The 15,902-nt window shown below is 33.7% G+C and overlaps 2 protein-coding genes across 3 annotated transcripts in view; both read right to left on the bottom strand.

The window, feature by feature from the left end:
* Window positions 1-2,044, bottom strand: part of LOC134280029 (ubiquitin carboxyl-terminal hydrolase 4-like) — a 140,287-nt gene extending 138,243 nt beyond the window's left edge. The window contains exons 1-2 of the mRNA XM_062762458.1: window positions 2,039-2,044; window positions 998-1,222 (exon numbers count right to left, since the gene is read on the bottom strand). Coding sequence (XP_062618442.1) covers window positions 998-1,222; window positions 2,039-2,044 — 231 coding nt within the window. The remainder of the gene's footprint in view (window positions 1-997; window positions 1,223-2,038) is intronic.
* A 3,370-nt stretch (window positions 2,045-5,414) lies between these two features.
* LOC134280030 (uncharacterized) lies at window positions 5,415-15,526 on the bottom strand. 2 transcript variants are annotated; one of them, XM_062762460.1, is made up of 8 exons: window positions 15,072-15,526; window positions 14,312-14,367; window positions 13,029-13,118; window positions 12,812-12,886; window positions 11,343-11,533; window positions 7,990-9,190; window positions 7,414-7,609; window positions 5,415-6,987 (listed from the first exon to the last, which is right to left on the bottom strand). In XM_062762460.1, the coding sequence occupies exons 1-8, from the start codon at window positions 15,472-15,474 to the stop codon at window positions 5,894-5,896; spliced, it is 3,306 nt and encodes a 1,101-aa protein (XP_062618444.1). In that variant the 5' UTR covers window positions 15,475-15,526; the 3' UTR covers window positions 5,415-5,893. The 2 variants fall into 2 exon arrangements, with proteins under 2 accessions (XP_062618444.1, XP_062618445.1); XM_062762461.1 differs by having other exon boundaries at window positions 13,029-13,133; window positions 15,072-15,154.
* Window positions 15,527-15,902: the final 376 nt, after the last annotated feature.

The raw sequence follows: 15,902 nt of genomic DNA, 5'->3' as shown, positions 1-15,902 counted from the left end.
ATAGAATAATGATCCTTGAATAAGTCTTTTTGTGGCAAGATTGCAATAGGACTGCAACTGTAGGAGTAGCTCTTAATAACATTTTACAGAATTTTCAATTTCAGTTACCATGGCAACATCAATCATCAAAATCAAAAACACAAAACTGATAATTATGTATCTCAGTATAGTCTACTTGCATCCCAAATTATATTATAGTCAGACTAAAACTGTATTTGGAGTAGCATTTTGAAAGTATTTCACAGAAATTTCTATTTTTAGTAACAGAGACAACATTGTTCATCAAAAACCGATAAACTGAATTATGTATCTTTGTGTAGTCTACTTGTGTGCCAAGTTATACTGAAATCAGACCAAAACTGTAGGAGGAGTAGCATTTTGAAAGTATTTCACAGAAATTTCTATTTTTAGTAACCATGGCAACACCGTTCATCGAAATCAAAAACCGATACACAGAATTATGCATCTTAGTATAGTCTACTTTTGTGCCAAATTATATTGAAATCAGACCAAAACTGTGGGAGGAGTAGCATTTTGAAAAATTGTTTACAGACAGACAGACAGACAATGGACATACTATCACATAAGCTCTTCTGGTCTCTCACCAGTAGAGCTAAAAATGAATGTGTTCCCAAAAATTTTCAAACCTTGATCTGTGAACTTTTGAACTCAAAATAAATGGGGGTCTTTTTCAGCCATAGAAAGTTCATAAATAAAAATTAATTGCAAAAGCTCAACAGCTTTTAAAATTTGGTCCAAAGAGTTTTACACACACAAACACACAGAATGAAAGGGAAATGGGTAGATTAAAAGAGAGAAAGACCAAAACTAATATCCTCCACTTTAGGTAAATGAGAGGGACAATATTAATGCTTCCTTATCTGTCAATGGTTACATCATGTTGTTCTTTAGAAAATTTATATAAAAAAAAATTTTAGGATTTAACTCTTATAAAATAGGTGTATCTGTATTAGCTGCCTGTGTAGTATTACTGTACCTGTACAGGTTTTTGGTCTGGTGTAAGAGGTATCCAAAACACTTCAAGTACTCTTTCCTTCTTTATTGGCATTGGCAATGATAAATAACAAAAAGGATCAAATGTAACAGATATTTTGGAACACTCTGGGCAATGTACTGTTGATTTTAACAACCCATGAAAGGTGTCCACTATCACAGAATCATTTCTCTTCTTGTAATTATTCCAGGATTCAATAGCTGCTTCCTGCAAAAAAACATTCAATAAACTTACTTAATTTAATTTTTTTTTTCATATTTATGTAAACAAGGAATCAGTATCAAATTTTTAATTTCAATATTCAGCATAATATATATCATAAAATATATATAGAAAACATAAACACAGCTCTCATGTCCAAACTAGTTTAATGAAAGAAAGCTATATACTGTAAAACGAGAGGCGCATACATATTTCAGCCCAAATGCAAGTAGGAAGATTGGTGCAAATAAAATTAAATACTTGCACTTGTCATTATATAAAAATTATCTTTTTTTCAAATTGTTCCACTCCTATTTGATTTTGTTGTCACTCAGGCATGCAAACTCAATAATGTTTATTTCATTCATTCTATTTTATAGTGTTGCAAGCACATGGACATGACATAATAGCCCTTGTTTGACTGAAGGTCTGAGCAAGGCCAATGGCCTTACAGACTTCAGAGTATGTCGATTGCCTGAGATATGAAGTGGCCAATAGCCAATGTTACAGAGGGTTTTTTTATTTTCCTAATAATCCAGCAGGTAGGACATTTATTATACCCCATGCTTGAAAAGAGGTCGATCACCGAAATACTTTGGTAATTTTAATACAAGAGGCCCATGGGCCACATCGCTCACCTGAGCACTGTGGCTAAGAAAAAACAAATATCAATCCAAAAGTTTTGAAAAGCTTAAATGCATGTGGTCCTGCCCTACCCAGAAAAGGCAGAAGAGGAGATGATTTGAATTAACTTGAATCTACAAATGATCAATGCTTACATATTTCTTTGACTTACTGTGACTTTTCCCTATAAGTTTGAACCTTCATTTTTCCCACACCCTATCCCCAGGGGTCATGACTTGAACAAACTTGAGTCTACACTATCTGAGGACCCTCCCTCATAAATATGACCAATCATGGCTTTTGTTGTTTTCGAGAAGAAGATTTTAAAAGATTTTTCCTGTAAATTCCTATGTAAAACTTTGGTCATTCATTGTGGCCCCACCCTACCCCAAGGGGCCATGATTTGAAAAAAACTTGAATAAACACTACCTTAGGATGCTTCTATATAAATATGACCAATTATATTTTTCTTAAGAAAGAGATTTTTAAAGATTTTTTCCTATATATTCCTATGTAAAATCTTGGTCATCCATTGTCATCCATTGTGGACCCACCCTACCCCCAAGGGGTCATGAGCTGAACAAATTTGAATTTACACTACCTGAGGATGCTTTCCTGGCCCTGTGGTTCTTGAGAAGAAGATTTTTTAAAGATCCCATCCTATTTTTGTCTTTTTCTTGATTATCTCCCCATATGAGAAGACTTAGTCCTACATTTTCATAAATTTAAATTCCCCTTTACCAAGAAATGCTTTGTACCAAGTTCGGTTAAAATTGGCCCAGTGGTTCTTGAGAAGAAATCGAAAATGTGAAAAGTTTAAAGACAGATGGACGACAGAAAAAATGTAATCAGATAAGCTCACTTGACCCTTCAGCTCAGGTGAGCTTAAAAGGCACTCTTGTTCATCATGATTAGGTCTTTCCACCTTTCCGTGGAAAGACCTATTGAAATTGTTCTGTTTATTATTATTAGGTCTTTCCAGCTTTCTCTGGAAAGACCTATTGATTTCCTTCTGTTTTTTTTTTTCTTTTTTATTATTTTTCCGCCGTGTGATTTTGAGTTTCATGATTTATCGAAAAGATTTTTAGTCGATAAGAATGTACTCCATAAAAGATTTTAGCAGTTGACCCTGCGTATATGAGCTTTGACCCCTTTCCGAGTTACGACCCCTTTCGCAATAAAAGCTTGTTATCGCTACTCCTCCGAAACCATAAACCGCAGAGATTCCAAACCTTTATTAATGTTTACGACTGATTTAGTAGACTCTCCAATCAAACATTGCGAAAGGATTTGTAAACTCCTATATTGAATTAGTGCCCCTGAATGTTTGCAACGTTTACGAATATCAAGATCTTTTCTTAAACAACAAGTCGTAGAGACATGGGGCCAACTGCAAAAGATTCATTGACCTTTGACCTTAAAATTTAGGTCAAGGTCAAAGGTCAAGGTCATTCAAAATATGTAAAATTAAGCATTTTTTATAGCTCTTTTGTTCTTAACCAAATTCTAAACATCTTTGTATTTTTAGTATGTACTCTTAAAACCATTTCAGAGATTCCATGCTTGTCCCCTAAGACTGAACTCTCTAAAAGTTAGTGCCCCTTTCAGTGTAAACCCTTGTTATCGCTACTCCTCCGAAACCGTAAACCGTAGAGGTACAGAACCTTCAACAGTGTCTGCGACTAATTTAGTACACTTCTTATTCTATTAGTGCGAAAGAATTCGTAAACCATGTTAAGTACTGTTCCATGTAAGATTCAGGCAGAGGGTGGCACATGAGCGTGATGAAAGATTTTTTTCATGATTTAAATAAAAAGTATGTTTACAGACTTGAGCTTTCAGCATAAAATTTTTTTTCATTGGTCACTGTTGCTATGGCAACAAACTGAATATCATTGTTGCATGAAACGATGAGTAATTATGCATAAATATTACAATTTTTGTGTATTTTGATATATAAATACACCACAAACAGCAATTTCTATTCAAAAAGTCTTGTTATTATCTAAAACAATAATAAAAAGTCTACTTATTCTTAAAAAAAAAGTTTTATTTTTTTTAAACATCTCTCAGTAATACTAAATCTTGAAATCTATAAATAGCACAATGGAGAAATTTGGCAAAAAACCCTTAATTTTGGTCGTTTCAAAGTGAAATTTCAGAAAAAAACATAATGAATGCATAAATTCATTGATGAATTCAGAAACTACATGCAAAAGAGATTTGAATTATCAGATACAAATTCTGCGTTTTTCGTTTTTTGAATAAAAACTTTACAATTCGAAAAAAGGTGTTTTTAACATATTTCAAAAATTCCTGAAATCAAACACTATGCATATGATGTACAATTTCCATTAAAAAAAAATTTTGAAAAATGATTCCATTTAATGTAGAAAGAAATTATACAAATTATTGAAAAAATGAAGTATTAAATCAAAGATAAGTGAAAAATTCTGGTTGCCATGGTAACAATTGTTGAAAATTTAAACAAACATTCAGACAAACCAAAATCCAGTGCATTTGTAACACTGTGATGTAAAATCTACATTTATTTTTAATATTTTAATTTTAGCCCATAAAACCTAACTGCAGGATATACAATTTGAATAAAAAAAATTGAATCAACAGGACTAAGGAATCTTTGCATATTTTCATGATATAGAGATGACATGGCCAAAATATTAACAGAAAGGCTGTGCTGAGGTTTCAAATCAGATGAGCTAAAGCCTAAAACAACGGATTTTTCTTAACTCAGGAGGAGTTATCATTGCATATAACTAGACGCATTTCCACAAAACATCCATGAATCACTTTTAAGATAAAATAAAAAGGAATTAATCTACTTTGCTTCTGTGTGAAAGATTAGGTATTAGGGAAAAAATTAGGACAGTGAGGTCAAGGTAACGGGGAAGTTAATATTAGAAAATTATGACACACTTAATGTGTGTCAGTGTATTTAATTTTATATAATATATTGGAAGGCTTCTTTAAAATTGATATTTTTAAACAGTACATGTATAAGTAAAGTCAAGATGAACAAGATGCGTTTGTGAAACACTACAAGCCCCGCAGCAAAAAAGTTACAAAAAACTATTTTTAGTATATAGGTCAAAGTCAAGGTCACAAGGTCAATGATCTTAATGTTATTTGAAAGAACAATATAAGTGGAGTATGCATACTCTGTATCTCCTACGGCTCAAAAGTTATGGCGAAAGTTTGAAAACAACTATTTTTAGCATTAAGGTCACAGTCAAGGTCACAAGGTCGATGACTTTGGTGTCATTTGTATATGCTTAATTGGTGAAGTATCCATACCAAATATGAAGTCTCTATATCTCAAGGTTCAAAAGTTATGGCGAAGGTTAAAGTTTTCAACAGACAGACAAACAAACAGATAAATAGACAGGACAAAAACAATATACACCTCGGATCTATTGATCCGGGCGCATGAAAAGTTGAAACATTGATATAAGTTGTCATAAATGTACATAAATCCATGTGTTAAGATAAAATACCATCAACATTTCTGTTAAAACTGATTTCAATGCAAAATTTAAAAAAAATTAAGGTCAGGTAATACTTTTTGTATAAAGTTAATATTTCTCAACAATTTGCATCTGTATATATGTCTACATACAAATACCTAGAATAGTTTCTTTGAAAATGAGATAAATACAAAATAGAATGTTTAAAGCAGTTGTTAACACTCACCAATATGTATCAGTAGATGAAGTTTGATAGAAATACTTTGAATAGTTTCTTTAAAAATGATGTAAACAAAATATGCATTTGATGGGCAGACTAGGGGACAGAAAAACAGTTATACAGAAACAATACTTTAGGTTTTAAAAATGGCAATAGTCATAGTGCAGCATCAAAATATCATTGCAAAAACTCAAATAACAATAACACAGCAAACATAAAATCAAATACATTGCATTGCTAAGAGATTGCCAGAATACCTATCTGCCTGTCTAAGTAAGTATGAGTCTCAGTAATACTAGTATTCAAAATGCAGAAATAATGGAGTAGGGTTCCTGTAATCTGTTTATGTCAATCACATATGCTTTGGAAAACTTCCTCATTTTGAAGTTCACCTAAAACAGCTAACAAATCACTGTCACTTGAAACTAACTCACTTTTGTCCACACAAAGTACATTTGATTGGTTGGAATTTATTGCAAGTCGAGAAAAAAATGAAGAAATCTGACTTGGCTGTAACCATTCACATGGAGAGAACTTCCTTCTTCCATCTTCCATCATAGTTCGCATTTCCAGAGCAACAGCTGTTGGATTCTCCTTTCTACCACTTTCTTCTCCTTTTTTGAATAACTCGGTCAAGAAGTTCTTCACTTTTTGAGAAAATCTGCAGTATCTCTTTTCTTTCTTCAAAGCCCATCCTAGAACTGGCACATCTACACTGTCTGAAGCCTCGGACTCATGATCAACTCTAGGACGGGTAGCTGCCAACACAGTATCACATTTTTCGGCCCATAGTTTCTTTGCTTTGTCACTAGAAGATTCTGACACTTTTTTAAACACATGATTTCCAATGAGTAGATGCTCATTCAGCTTCTCAAAAGTCTGATATGACTTCAAACATCCATATTCAGGACAAAAGAATAACTTAGAATCTGTTCCTGAAGGTTCAACACCATCATCGTCATTTGCTGAGGTATCAGATTGATCATCACGTGGTTCTGGTTGATTCTCTGGTGCCCTAAGATGAATTTGGCCATGTTCTTCAGTGTGGTTGAAATCACTTAGGATCTTTAAACTGGTAGTAGATTGCGCATGACCTAGTTTCTGAAGACTTTCTGTATCTTTGAAGGACCCCTCTCCAATTTTGTATGCTTTCCATGTTCTTAACCCTGCCGTGGTGAATTCTATATTGGATATAAAGCTTACTCCCTTCCAAGAATGCTTTGTGAGTGTTTGCTTTGTGACATCAACATCAACAACAGCAATGCAGGTTCCCTTGACTCCTGCACCACTCTCGATTGCCTCTTTCATCTGCATAGCTGTACAAATATTATGGCCCTCTGAAGAAAAAATCCTCATCTTTGATCTCATGTGGGCGATTTTTGCATCACAGTAGCTTTTACCACTCTGTGCTTCGCTGTAGTCAAAACGCTTCACAGTTATTCCTGAAAAATTGAGAATACATACAATAGTATTTTTATTTGATGAAAAAAAATTCACTACAGCATACATTTATTTTCAAGGAAGCTTTTTTCAAGAACATTTTACTTTTGCTTGCATTAATGTTCAAAGAGACGCAACATGACTACCCACCAAAAAGAAATTCAAACTTTATTTTCATTGAAAAAAAAATAAATTCAGAGAAAACATTTTTATGCATGTATTATGAATCTCATATAAACATATTGTACGTGAGGAGAATGAGAAAATCATTCCTGTAAGAAGTATAATTTATGATAATGTAAAGAATCACAATTTTCTAGACAAAGATATCCATTTATTGAAGAAAGAACAAATTCCAATGCAATGAAAGCATCAACATTTTCAGATGCTTACAAGGTATGCATTGTGCATAACTGAAAACAGGTTACCTGTTCTTTCTGACAATGATGGTATGGAGAGCCATAACTGCCCACAATGGTAGCATCCGGCATTGTCTGATCTGAGGTAAGCTTCCGTAATGTGTGGCAGCTGTTGTTTAATAGTTACTAATGCATGTTCTAGTAATGAAAGAACAGCAAAGAAGTCCTGCTTCACATAATCCATTATGTGAGTAAAAGTCCTGTGCTACAAAAGAGTAAAATTGTATGAGGCATATGTTCACAAACTGTAAAGTAACTTCATTTCTCATTTACAAAACCCAATCTTTCACATGCTATACACATGGAGTATGCATAATACACCAGACAACTAAACTTTAATTACTATTGATAGATGTATACCCGATAATTTTTACATGTGCACAGTCAAGTGTTCTAATCTTAAACTCCATGGGAATGCAGAACACTTGAGAGGATGCATGTATCAAGTTTAAAACTTGAATGATATTTAATTCTTACAGGTTTGAATGAATTAATTTGAGATATCCATGATATTCAAGAAATAAGTTCCAAGAAAGTGTAGGTGAACTGCATATTATCCATGTATATATATTTATATTAGCTTACCACTAGACTTCCATTTTGTTCCTTGAAAACTGCAACACACACATGCCAGTGTACTCCTTTCTGTCCAAAGAAGTCTTTCATTTTCTCACGGTACATCTGCGGCAAATATTTCATCGCCCAGTCTAAAATCACTAAAACCTGGTTGTTGTTCAGATTATGCAGCACGTCTACCCTTCCGTCATCCTGATTCACAGTTCTTATGATGTGTGATCTCCAGTCCTCTACTTGTGTTATGGACATTTCCAAATCTTGCAATAGTACCTCTTGCTCTTCTGATGGAGACTTTATGATGACCTTGCGGATCTCCGTGACAGATTCACCAAATAAGTTACACCTGCTGCAGGTCTTATTATGCTCATGGTCACATGAAACACTAAGATGGCTTGATTTGGGGTCACTAAGTGCATACTGTAAGCAGTGGAAAGCGCATTCATCTTCCCGCTTGATGTGGAGCTTGTAGTCAGTCTTGAAGTACAGTCGAGCATTGAACAGCTTTTCCTTCAGTTCTTTTTTCCATTGCTGAGGCTCATCAAGTTTATCAACTAAGCTAGTCAGACTGTCAAATGCAGAAGATCCATCAACAGCAATGTTATCAAGTCCTTTCAGGCACTTCCGTTTTGATGCACTGCATGCATTTAGGACTTCATATAGAGTGGACTCACTGAGAGGCTCAAAGTTATTACTGGCGCAGTATGTGTTGTAAAGTTTGATCAAATTTGAATGTATCATAGTCCTAACTACATCAGGAATTACTAAGGTGTCTCCAGAATCTAGCTTTAGGTTCCTTGTAGTGTATGATGAAATCTGGTTGAATGATGGATCACTGAAAAATTCCACTGCATGCTGTAACTTTGCAAAATTGATTCTTTGTCTGTGTTGAGAAGATACTGTTTGCTGAACACCTGATCCAGGACCATTTACGAAAGCATGTCTCCTGGCTTTATCTATCTGATGCTTTGTAACCTCTGGAAACCTTGTCAACAGTTCAGCCTTTGAACATCTATTTACTATTAGAGACAAAAGTTGACATTTCACATCTGCATCCTTGATATTGTGGTACAGTTCACCGACAACACGAAAAAGGTCATCATCATTAGCTTCCGAATTTGGTAATGTCATCTTCTTAAGTATCTCTCCTTGATGAGGAGCAATGGCATCTAGAAGAGCTGTGCAAGTCTCCTGTGCTTTCCTTTTGTAGTATCTAAAAATTATAAAGATATATTTAACATTTTGTTTAAAATACTCTTTCTTCTGCTGTTAGAAGAGTAAACACCTATTGAATATGACATGAAGAAGACCAAAATTATATTTCAGTCCAATTTTAGCATGAGGCCCATGGGTCACTGTATCACCTGAGCATAATTTTGAATAAATATGAAACTAGAGGTCTGAGTTGCTTTCTAAAACTTATGCTCCCTGTATGCAAAACTGCACATTGAAGATTACTTATTTCTCTGAAGTACTTAATATTGCAAAATGGCTCTTCGACATCAAATTGTTAGAACGCTGGGTTTATCAGAGGTGCTAAATCATGAATATTTTATGGATCTAAGAGAAGAGAAAAATGCTAAAACATTTTTAGTGCAAATGTAGTTGCTCATTATATATTTTTTTATAAATGAAACGAAGGCGCAGCCTAATAAAAAAAATAGTCTAAATAACTGAGTAAATATACAGACCAAACACAAATTATGAACTTTTTCTGTCAGTGACCTTGAACTTGCATAAATGACTTTGGTACAAAGTCATGACACAACCTCAGGTTATAAGCTATGTTTGTCTGAAGTAGTAGATTCAAGTTTTTCCATAATAAAGATATATGTACCAAACAAGAATGATACAATTTTTATTTTAGTGACCTTGAATATGTACAGATGACCTTGGGTCAAGTTCATGACACACCCTTAGATCATGAGGAATGTTTGTGTGAAATGAGAACCTACCAAGCTTATCCATAAAAAAGATATGGACCGGACACGAATTATAAAAATTGTCTTCCAGTGACCTTGAACTTCTCCAAAGGTCATGACACACCCTTAGGTCATGGGCATTCTTTGTGTGAAATGAGAACCTACCAAGTTTATCCATAAGAAAGATATGGACCGGACACAAATTATGAAATTTTTCTTCCAGTGACCTTCTTCCCCAAATGACCTTGGGTCAAGGTCAAGACACACCCTTAGGTCATGGACAATCTTTAAGTGGAGTAGTAGGTTCTAACGTTCCTCTGTAAGAAAGATATGGACATGTTTGCACAGACAGACAGACAAGCCGACTCCTATATATACCATCCCCCCCCCTTTTGTAAAGAAAATGAACAGAAACTGAACTGCAAATAATGAGAACTTCTCTAACTCCAAGGGGCACAACTCTGTCAAAAATTGCTTGATTAGTAGCCAAAACAGAACTTGATCTACATATTATGATATATCTATATACCAAATTTCATTTCCGTATCTGCAACCACTGCGAAGAACATAAACGTAAACAGGAAATAGTAGGAATCTTTCTGTCTAAGGGGCATAAGGCTGTCAAAAATGGCTTGATTGTACCCAAAACAAAAATTGACTTAGATGTTCTTATGATAAAGCTTTATTGTTTATACCAAATTTCATTTCAGTATGTGCAACAGCTGTGAAGAAAATGAACGGAAACTTGGTGGACCTACAGACTGACCGGCCGACAGACAGCAGCAAAGCAATATGCCCTTCTTTCTTTCAAGGGGGGTGTAAAATATATAATTTAGTATAAAAATACTATACAGTATGCTTTAGTTGTTACACTCAAAACTTTTCAGTATGTTCCTATTCTAGGCATCTACTTCATAAAAAAAAAGACCTTAATAAATAATGACTTGTCACACTGCAATTGATTTGCAAAGTAAGGCAAACATTTATGACATCAATTTTAGAGCTAATTTACTGATAATGTCACAATGCATATAGTTCTAATGGTGAATGGGCTTTATGCAAGACAATCATCATATACAAGGATCCTTACTCATGCAAATTATTTTCAAAGGAAACTCACTGCTTGTGCATGAAAAAAGTAATTAGAATTTTATTACTTGACGTGATTAATTATTCCCCCCTTCGAAGAAGGGAGGGCATATTGCTTTGCTGCTGTCTGTCGGTCGGCCCATTTAGTTTCCGTTCATTTTCTTCACAACCGTTGCACATACTGAAATGAAATTTGGTATACAGGTTTATCAGATGAATATCTAGGTCAAGTTCTTTTTTGGTACAATAGCACCATTTTTGACAGATTTATGCCCCTTGGACTTAGAAAAATTCCAATTTGTGGGGTGGGGGCATAAGTGTTTTATAAGTGTTTTACAAACATATCTTGTTTACCTTAGAGTTCGTTCTTTAGTATTCATCAATTCTGTATTGAGTCTTGATCGCAATGGACTAATTTGACCCTGGCTTAGGATGTTAATAGCTGTGTTCACATCAGTCAACTGAATTTCATGAAGGGGTAGGGCTTCCTCTTCCTGACTCCAATTAGAACCTTGACTACAAACTGCACTGCTCTGACTATCACTCTGTTACAAAATTAAACATATATATCATATAATTATTCCTTACTACAATAACAAAATATATGTATATGAACAAATGATGCAGGTATGGGTCCAGGACTTTTTAGCATATCAAACTTGTGGGATGGAGAGAAACCCCCAATCCCTGTTATAGATCTGTGCATGTTATCCATGTATTTTGAAGACAAAGTTTTAGTTTTGTGATATTTGTTAGACGTGAGCTACAGAGCTCATTTGAGTGTGTATGTAGCAATTATGGATTCATATCATGAATACCAAACCTGACCTCTTCAAATGGTTCTCTTTTGTAGGGAGAAGGCTGGGTTTTAATGACATGATATTTATAGTTTTAAAAGATGCCTCTACCTCTTTCAAACATAAATGTATAGTTTCATATTCAAATTCTACTTTTATGTTTAGAGCACTGTTTCAAAGAAGAAAATTTAACTTTCAAGATACATTGTATTTTCCACTACAAAGATTGTAAACTAAAACTTGATACCCCTATGCATTATGGTAGCTTAATCCTACATGGCAGTGTATCACTCAATAATTCCATTTGTAATTTTTTTTTCTCTGTGATAACTCTTTGAAGGTTAGGGGAGTTTATTTCTTGATAATTTTGTCGGAGTGTAAATTAGGCAGGTCGATAGGTCAGGAGCTAATATGTATGCAAATCCTGTGCGCATCTAACTATGTGTCTGACGCTAAGGAGGCCAAATATGCATGTAAATCTTGTGCGGCTGCCTTTGTGTTTGACGTCAGTGGGCGAGGACTATTGAAATTGGCATGCGAGTCCTAGTGTAATTTAAATCGATTAGTCTATATTTTCAAAGTGTAAATCTACAATTTTGTTTCACAATGAAATGGAAACATAAGGAATCACTGTCTAGTTAGTATAGTATGCCAGGGACATCAACGATCGTGGGAAACATGGGATAATTTATGCAAAACGGGCTTCGCCCGTTATGCAAATTATCAATGTTTCCCACTATCGTTGATGCCCTGGCATACTACACTAACTAGACAGTGATTAATTAAAACAATGAATTTAGAGTATACACACTTCACCTTAAAAAATAATTTTTAACATAAATAAACTGAGTAATGGGCATTAACAAATTATGATCATCTTGTTTTTCAAAAGACTGAAATATTTTGTTTCTTCCAGGCTTGATTTTCCTTAAACTACTGTCTTTACTTTTTACAGAACAAAATAAAATTACAAAATTTCTTCAGATATCTAGCATTCACATGATATTCAATTTGTTCAACACTTACTTCATATATGGTCTCTGTCCTTCTTGCACGGAGTCGACCACTCCATTCTTCATTATCTTCTGTTTCAGTCTGAACCTATGATGGTTTTAGAAATAATTGATATTATAGTAATAAAATCATATTAAAGAATTAACATATTCTCAGAATGACTGTTTTGAAAATAGGTCTAAATATTTTCACTATCAATTAATATTTAACATCAAAATTGTATACATACACCATCAGTACATGTAGACTGCTGGTTTTGGATAGAGGTTGCAATATCTGTCTCATCGTTGCCGTGGTTGTCTTCCATGGGAGCTTCAACCTATTCATGATACATCTTAATTAAAATATAATTAAAATTGGTTATTTCATTAAATTATTTTTAACAGCGAATCAAATCTTTACCCTTTTTTATTAAATAACAAGATGTGTTTGTGAAACACTATGCGCCCGGCGTCAACAAAGTTCGAAAAAGCTATTTTTAGTATATAGGTCACAGTCAAGGTCACAAGGTCATTGACCTTGGTGTTGTTTGTAAGAACTTAATTAGTGGGGTATGCATACTAAATATGAAGTCCCTATCTCCTATGGTTCAAAAGTTATGGCAAAAAGTGGAAAAAGCTATTTTTAGCATATAGGTCACAGTCAAGGTCACAAGGTCATTGACCTTGATGTCATTTGAAAGAACTTTATTAGAGGAGTATGCATACTAAATATGAAGTCTCTATCTCTTATGGTTCAAAAGTTATGACAAACAGTTGAAAAACCTATTTTTAGCATATAGGTCACAGTCAAGGTCACAAGGTCATTGACCTTGACGTCATTTGAAAGAACTTTTTTAGAGGAATATGCATACCAAATATGAAGTCTCTATCTCTTACGGTTCAAAAGTTTTGGCAAAGGTTAAAGTTGACAACAGACAGACAGACAAACAGACAAACAGATAAACAGACAAATAGACAAACAGACAGGACAAAAACAATATGCGCCCCGAAAAAATTCGGGCGCATAAAAAAACAATAGAACTATATCTAAATTTTGGGATCTAAAACTTAAATTCGGCATAGACTACTCTACTTATAATTAAAAAAAAACTTTCACTGTAGTGTACAGATTATCAGTAAATCGACTTTAGATAAGTAAAAACTGAATTAAGGTAACTTGTACTTCACCACTAGAACTTTATGCTTCACAAACATTTCATTAAAAAACATCTTTTACCCAAATGTTATGCTATGTTACTTACATGGGCTTTAAATACTGAGAATATTACCCAAGATCAGTAATTCTTTTAAAAAATCTTATTTTCAAGTACCGTAATTTTTACTGGTTCTTTTTAGGTTTTTCTAAATGTAATTTCAAGTAGTGTGGTTGCTATCACAAATATGCAACTATGGAAGTACAATGTAGCAATTTATTTCACTCAACAAGGAGGCACGTACAAGAAGGCACAGAAAAATACAAGTAATTCGTAGATGTGAAAGAGCTCTTGAAATATATGACTGGACTCATTACCTCTCCAATTGATGAAGGAAGCTTCAAATAATCTCCATGACATTTTCTGCATATTCCTAAAATTAATTATAAAAGATTTATCATTGCTCCTTTTTTTCTTAACAATGCTTAACTTGCAATCAACTTCAATAATTATTTTATTGTTTATTTATATATATATATATATATATACATGTGTGTGTGTGTGATTAAATACATTATGAAGATGTAGCACATAAGAACTACATGTATTAATTTGGGTCTAAAATGCATTTGACATCTAAATCGAAAATATTATCATCAAAACATGAGCTGATCAAATCAATCAATTTGTCTAGTATGTTTACATGCATAATTAGTCTACATGTATACTTTAGTCATTTTAAAAGAATGTATTTTTAAAACTTAAACATTCATTTAAATCATATAATAAATACACTTAAACATGATTGTATGGGATTTGAGAACCCTGATTTTTGATAATTAAATTATCATATTTATTAATTACCATGATTACTTCAACAAACAATAAAAGGATTTCCATTTAGCATCTTTAGATTTTTATGACCACTGCATCATTAAATCAGAAGCTAAAAAATAGGATTTTATAGTAAAATCACTGCATTATACATATACTAGCTAATATAGAGACCCCCCCCCCCCCCCCCCCCCCCGCCTTGTCTCATGGAAACAGCTTCAAAAATTAAGATATTAAACTGTAGGATTGTGATTTTTTTTTTTATTTAGATTAAATTATCTTAGGGAATATAAATTAACTTACCAGAACCTATAGGCACTAAAGTACCAAACTCGGAAACCATCCGCTTAGACATAAGAGAGTTGAAACTCCGATACGGCTTGGCATTTCCCTGGTGGTTAGGATACTGACAAGTGGTCTGGGCGCGCCAATGTACACCAAGAAAGTCTCTGTGATAGGGACATACCGTAAATGTTTCCTCAACAGTGAAAAGTCCCACACGCTTACATATTAGGTCTGCTTCACTGAACACATCAGCCTCTCCTTTCATGCCAGATCGAATCCCATTTTTCAACAGATGCGATACAATACCTCTCTTACAGTCTTTTAATCTAATCAAATTTTTTTCTGATGGATGCAAAGGTGAAAAAGAACAGCAATTTGAAGTATAAACACTGATAGAACATTTTTCAATGGAGGCATCCATTACTGATGCCCTGTTGCATTATGGGAAATGGGAGATAACTCTTACAGTTAAATGTGAGGAAGGGGCTTAACTTTGGAAGCTGTATACTTGATAGCATGAAGAAAACACATAAAACCAAGAATTTTATATAAAAGCATATACTAAGGTGAAAATATTTTTATCATGGAAAACTATATGCAATAATGTTTTTCTGTGTTTTATTGATACAAAAAGGATGAATTTTAATGATATTATATAGGAATTTAACCAAATCCATCAATATAACTTGAGTGTAAATAGCACAAATATACAAAAGAAATGAACTTTTTCTTATTCAAATATTTAAATATGTTTAATTTGAATGAAAATTGAGAAGAAATAAACAGATTCAAAATTTAAGTGTGTAACCCCTACATGCGACCCTGCCTGACTCTTACACGGAACAGTAC

This window comes from Saccostrea cucullata, unplaced genomic scaffold (assembly GCF_032062105.1).
Source record: "Saccostrea cucullata isolate Sc308-1 unplaced genomic scaffold, CSIRO_AGI_Scuc_v1 ctg1725, whole genome shotgun sequence".
In the NCBI taxonomy this organism is placed as follows: Eukaryota; Metazoa; Mollusca; class Bivalvia; order Ostreida; family Ostreidae; genus Saccostrea; species Saccostrea cuccullata.
This window is presented reverse-complemented; position numbering and strand designations above follow the sequence as displayed.

What these genes read in the sequence shown, in the direction of transcription:
- LOC134280030 (XM_062762460.1), bottom strand. Translation starts at nt 15,474, where the DNA reads ATGGATGCCTCCATTGAAAAATGTTCTATCAGTGTTTATACTTCAAAT. An exon ending in AGTCTACATGTACTGATGGT is followed by an intron (nt 12,887 to 13,028) that starts GTATGTATACAA and finishes AAACCATCATAG; the next exon opens with GTTCAGACTGAAACAGAAGA. An exon ending in ATCATTGTCAGAAAGAACAG is followed by an intron (nt 6,988 to 7,413) that starts GTAACCTGTTTT and finishes TCAATTTTTCAG; the next exon opens with GAATAACTGTGAAGCGTTTT.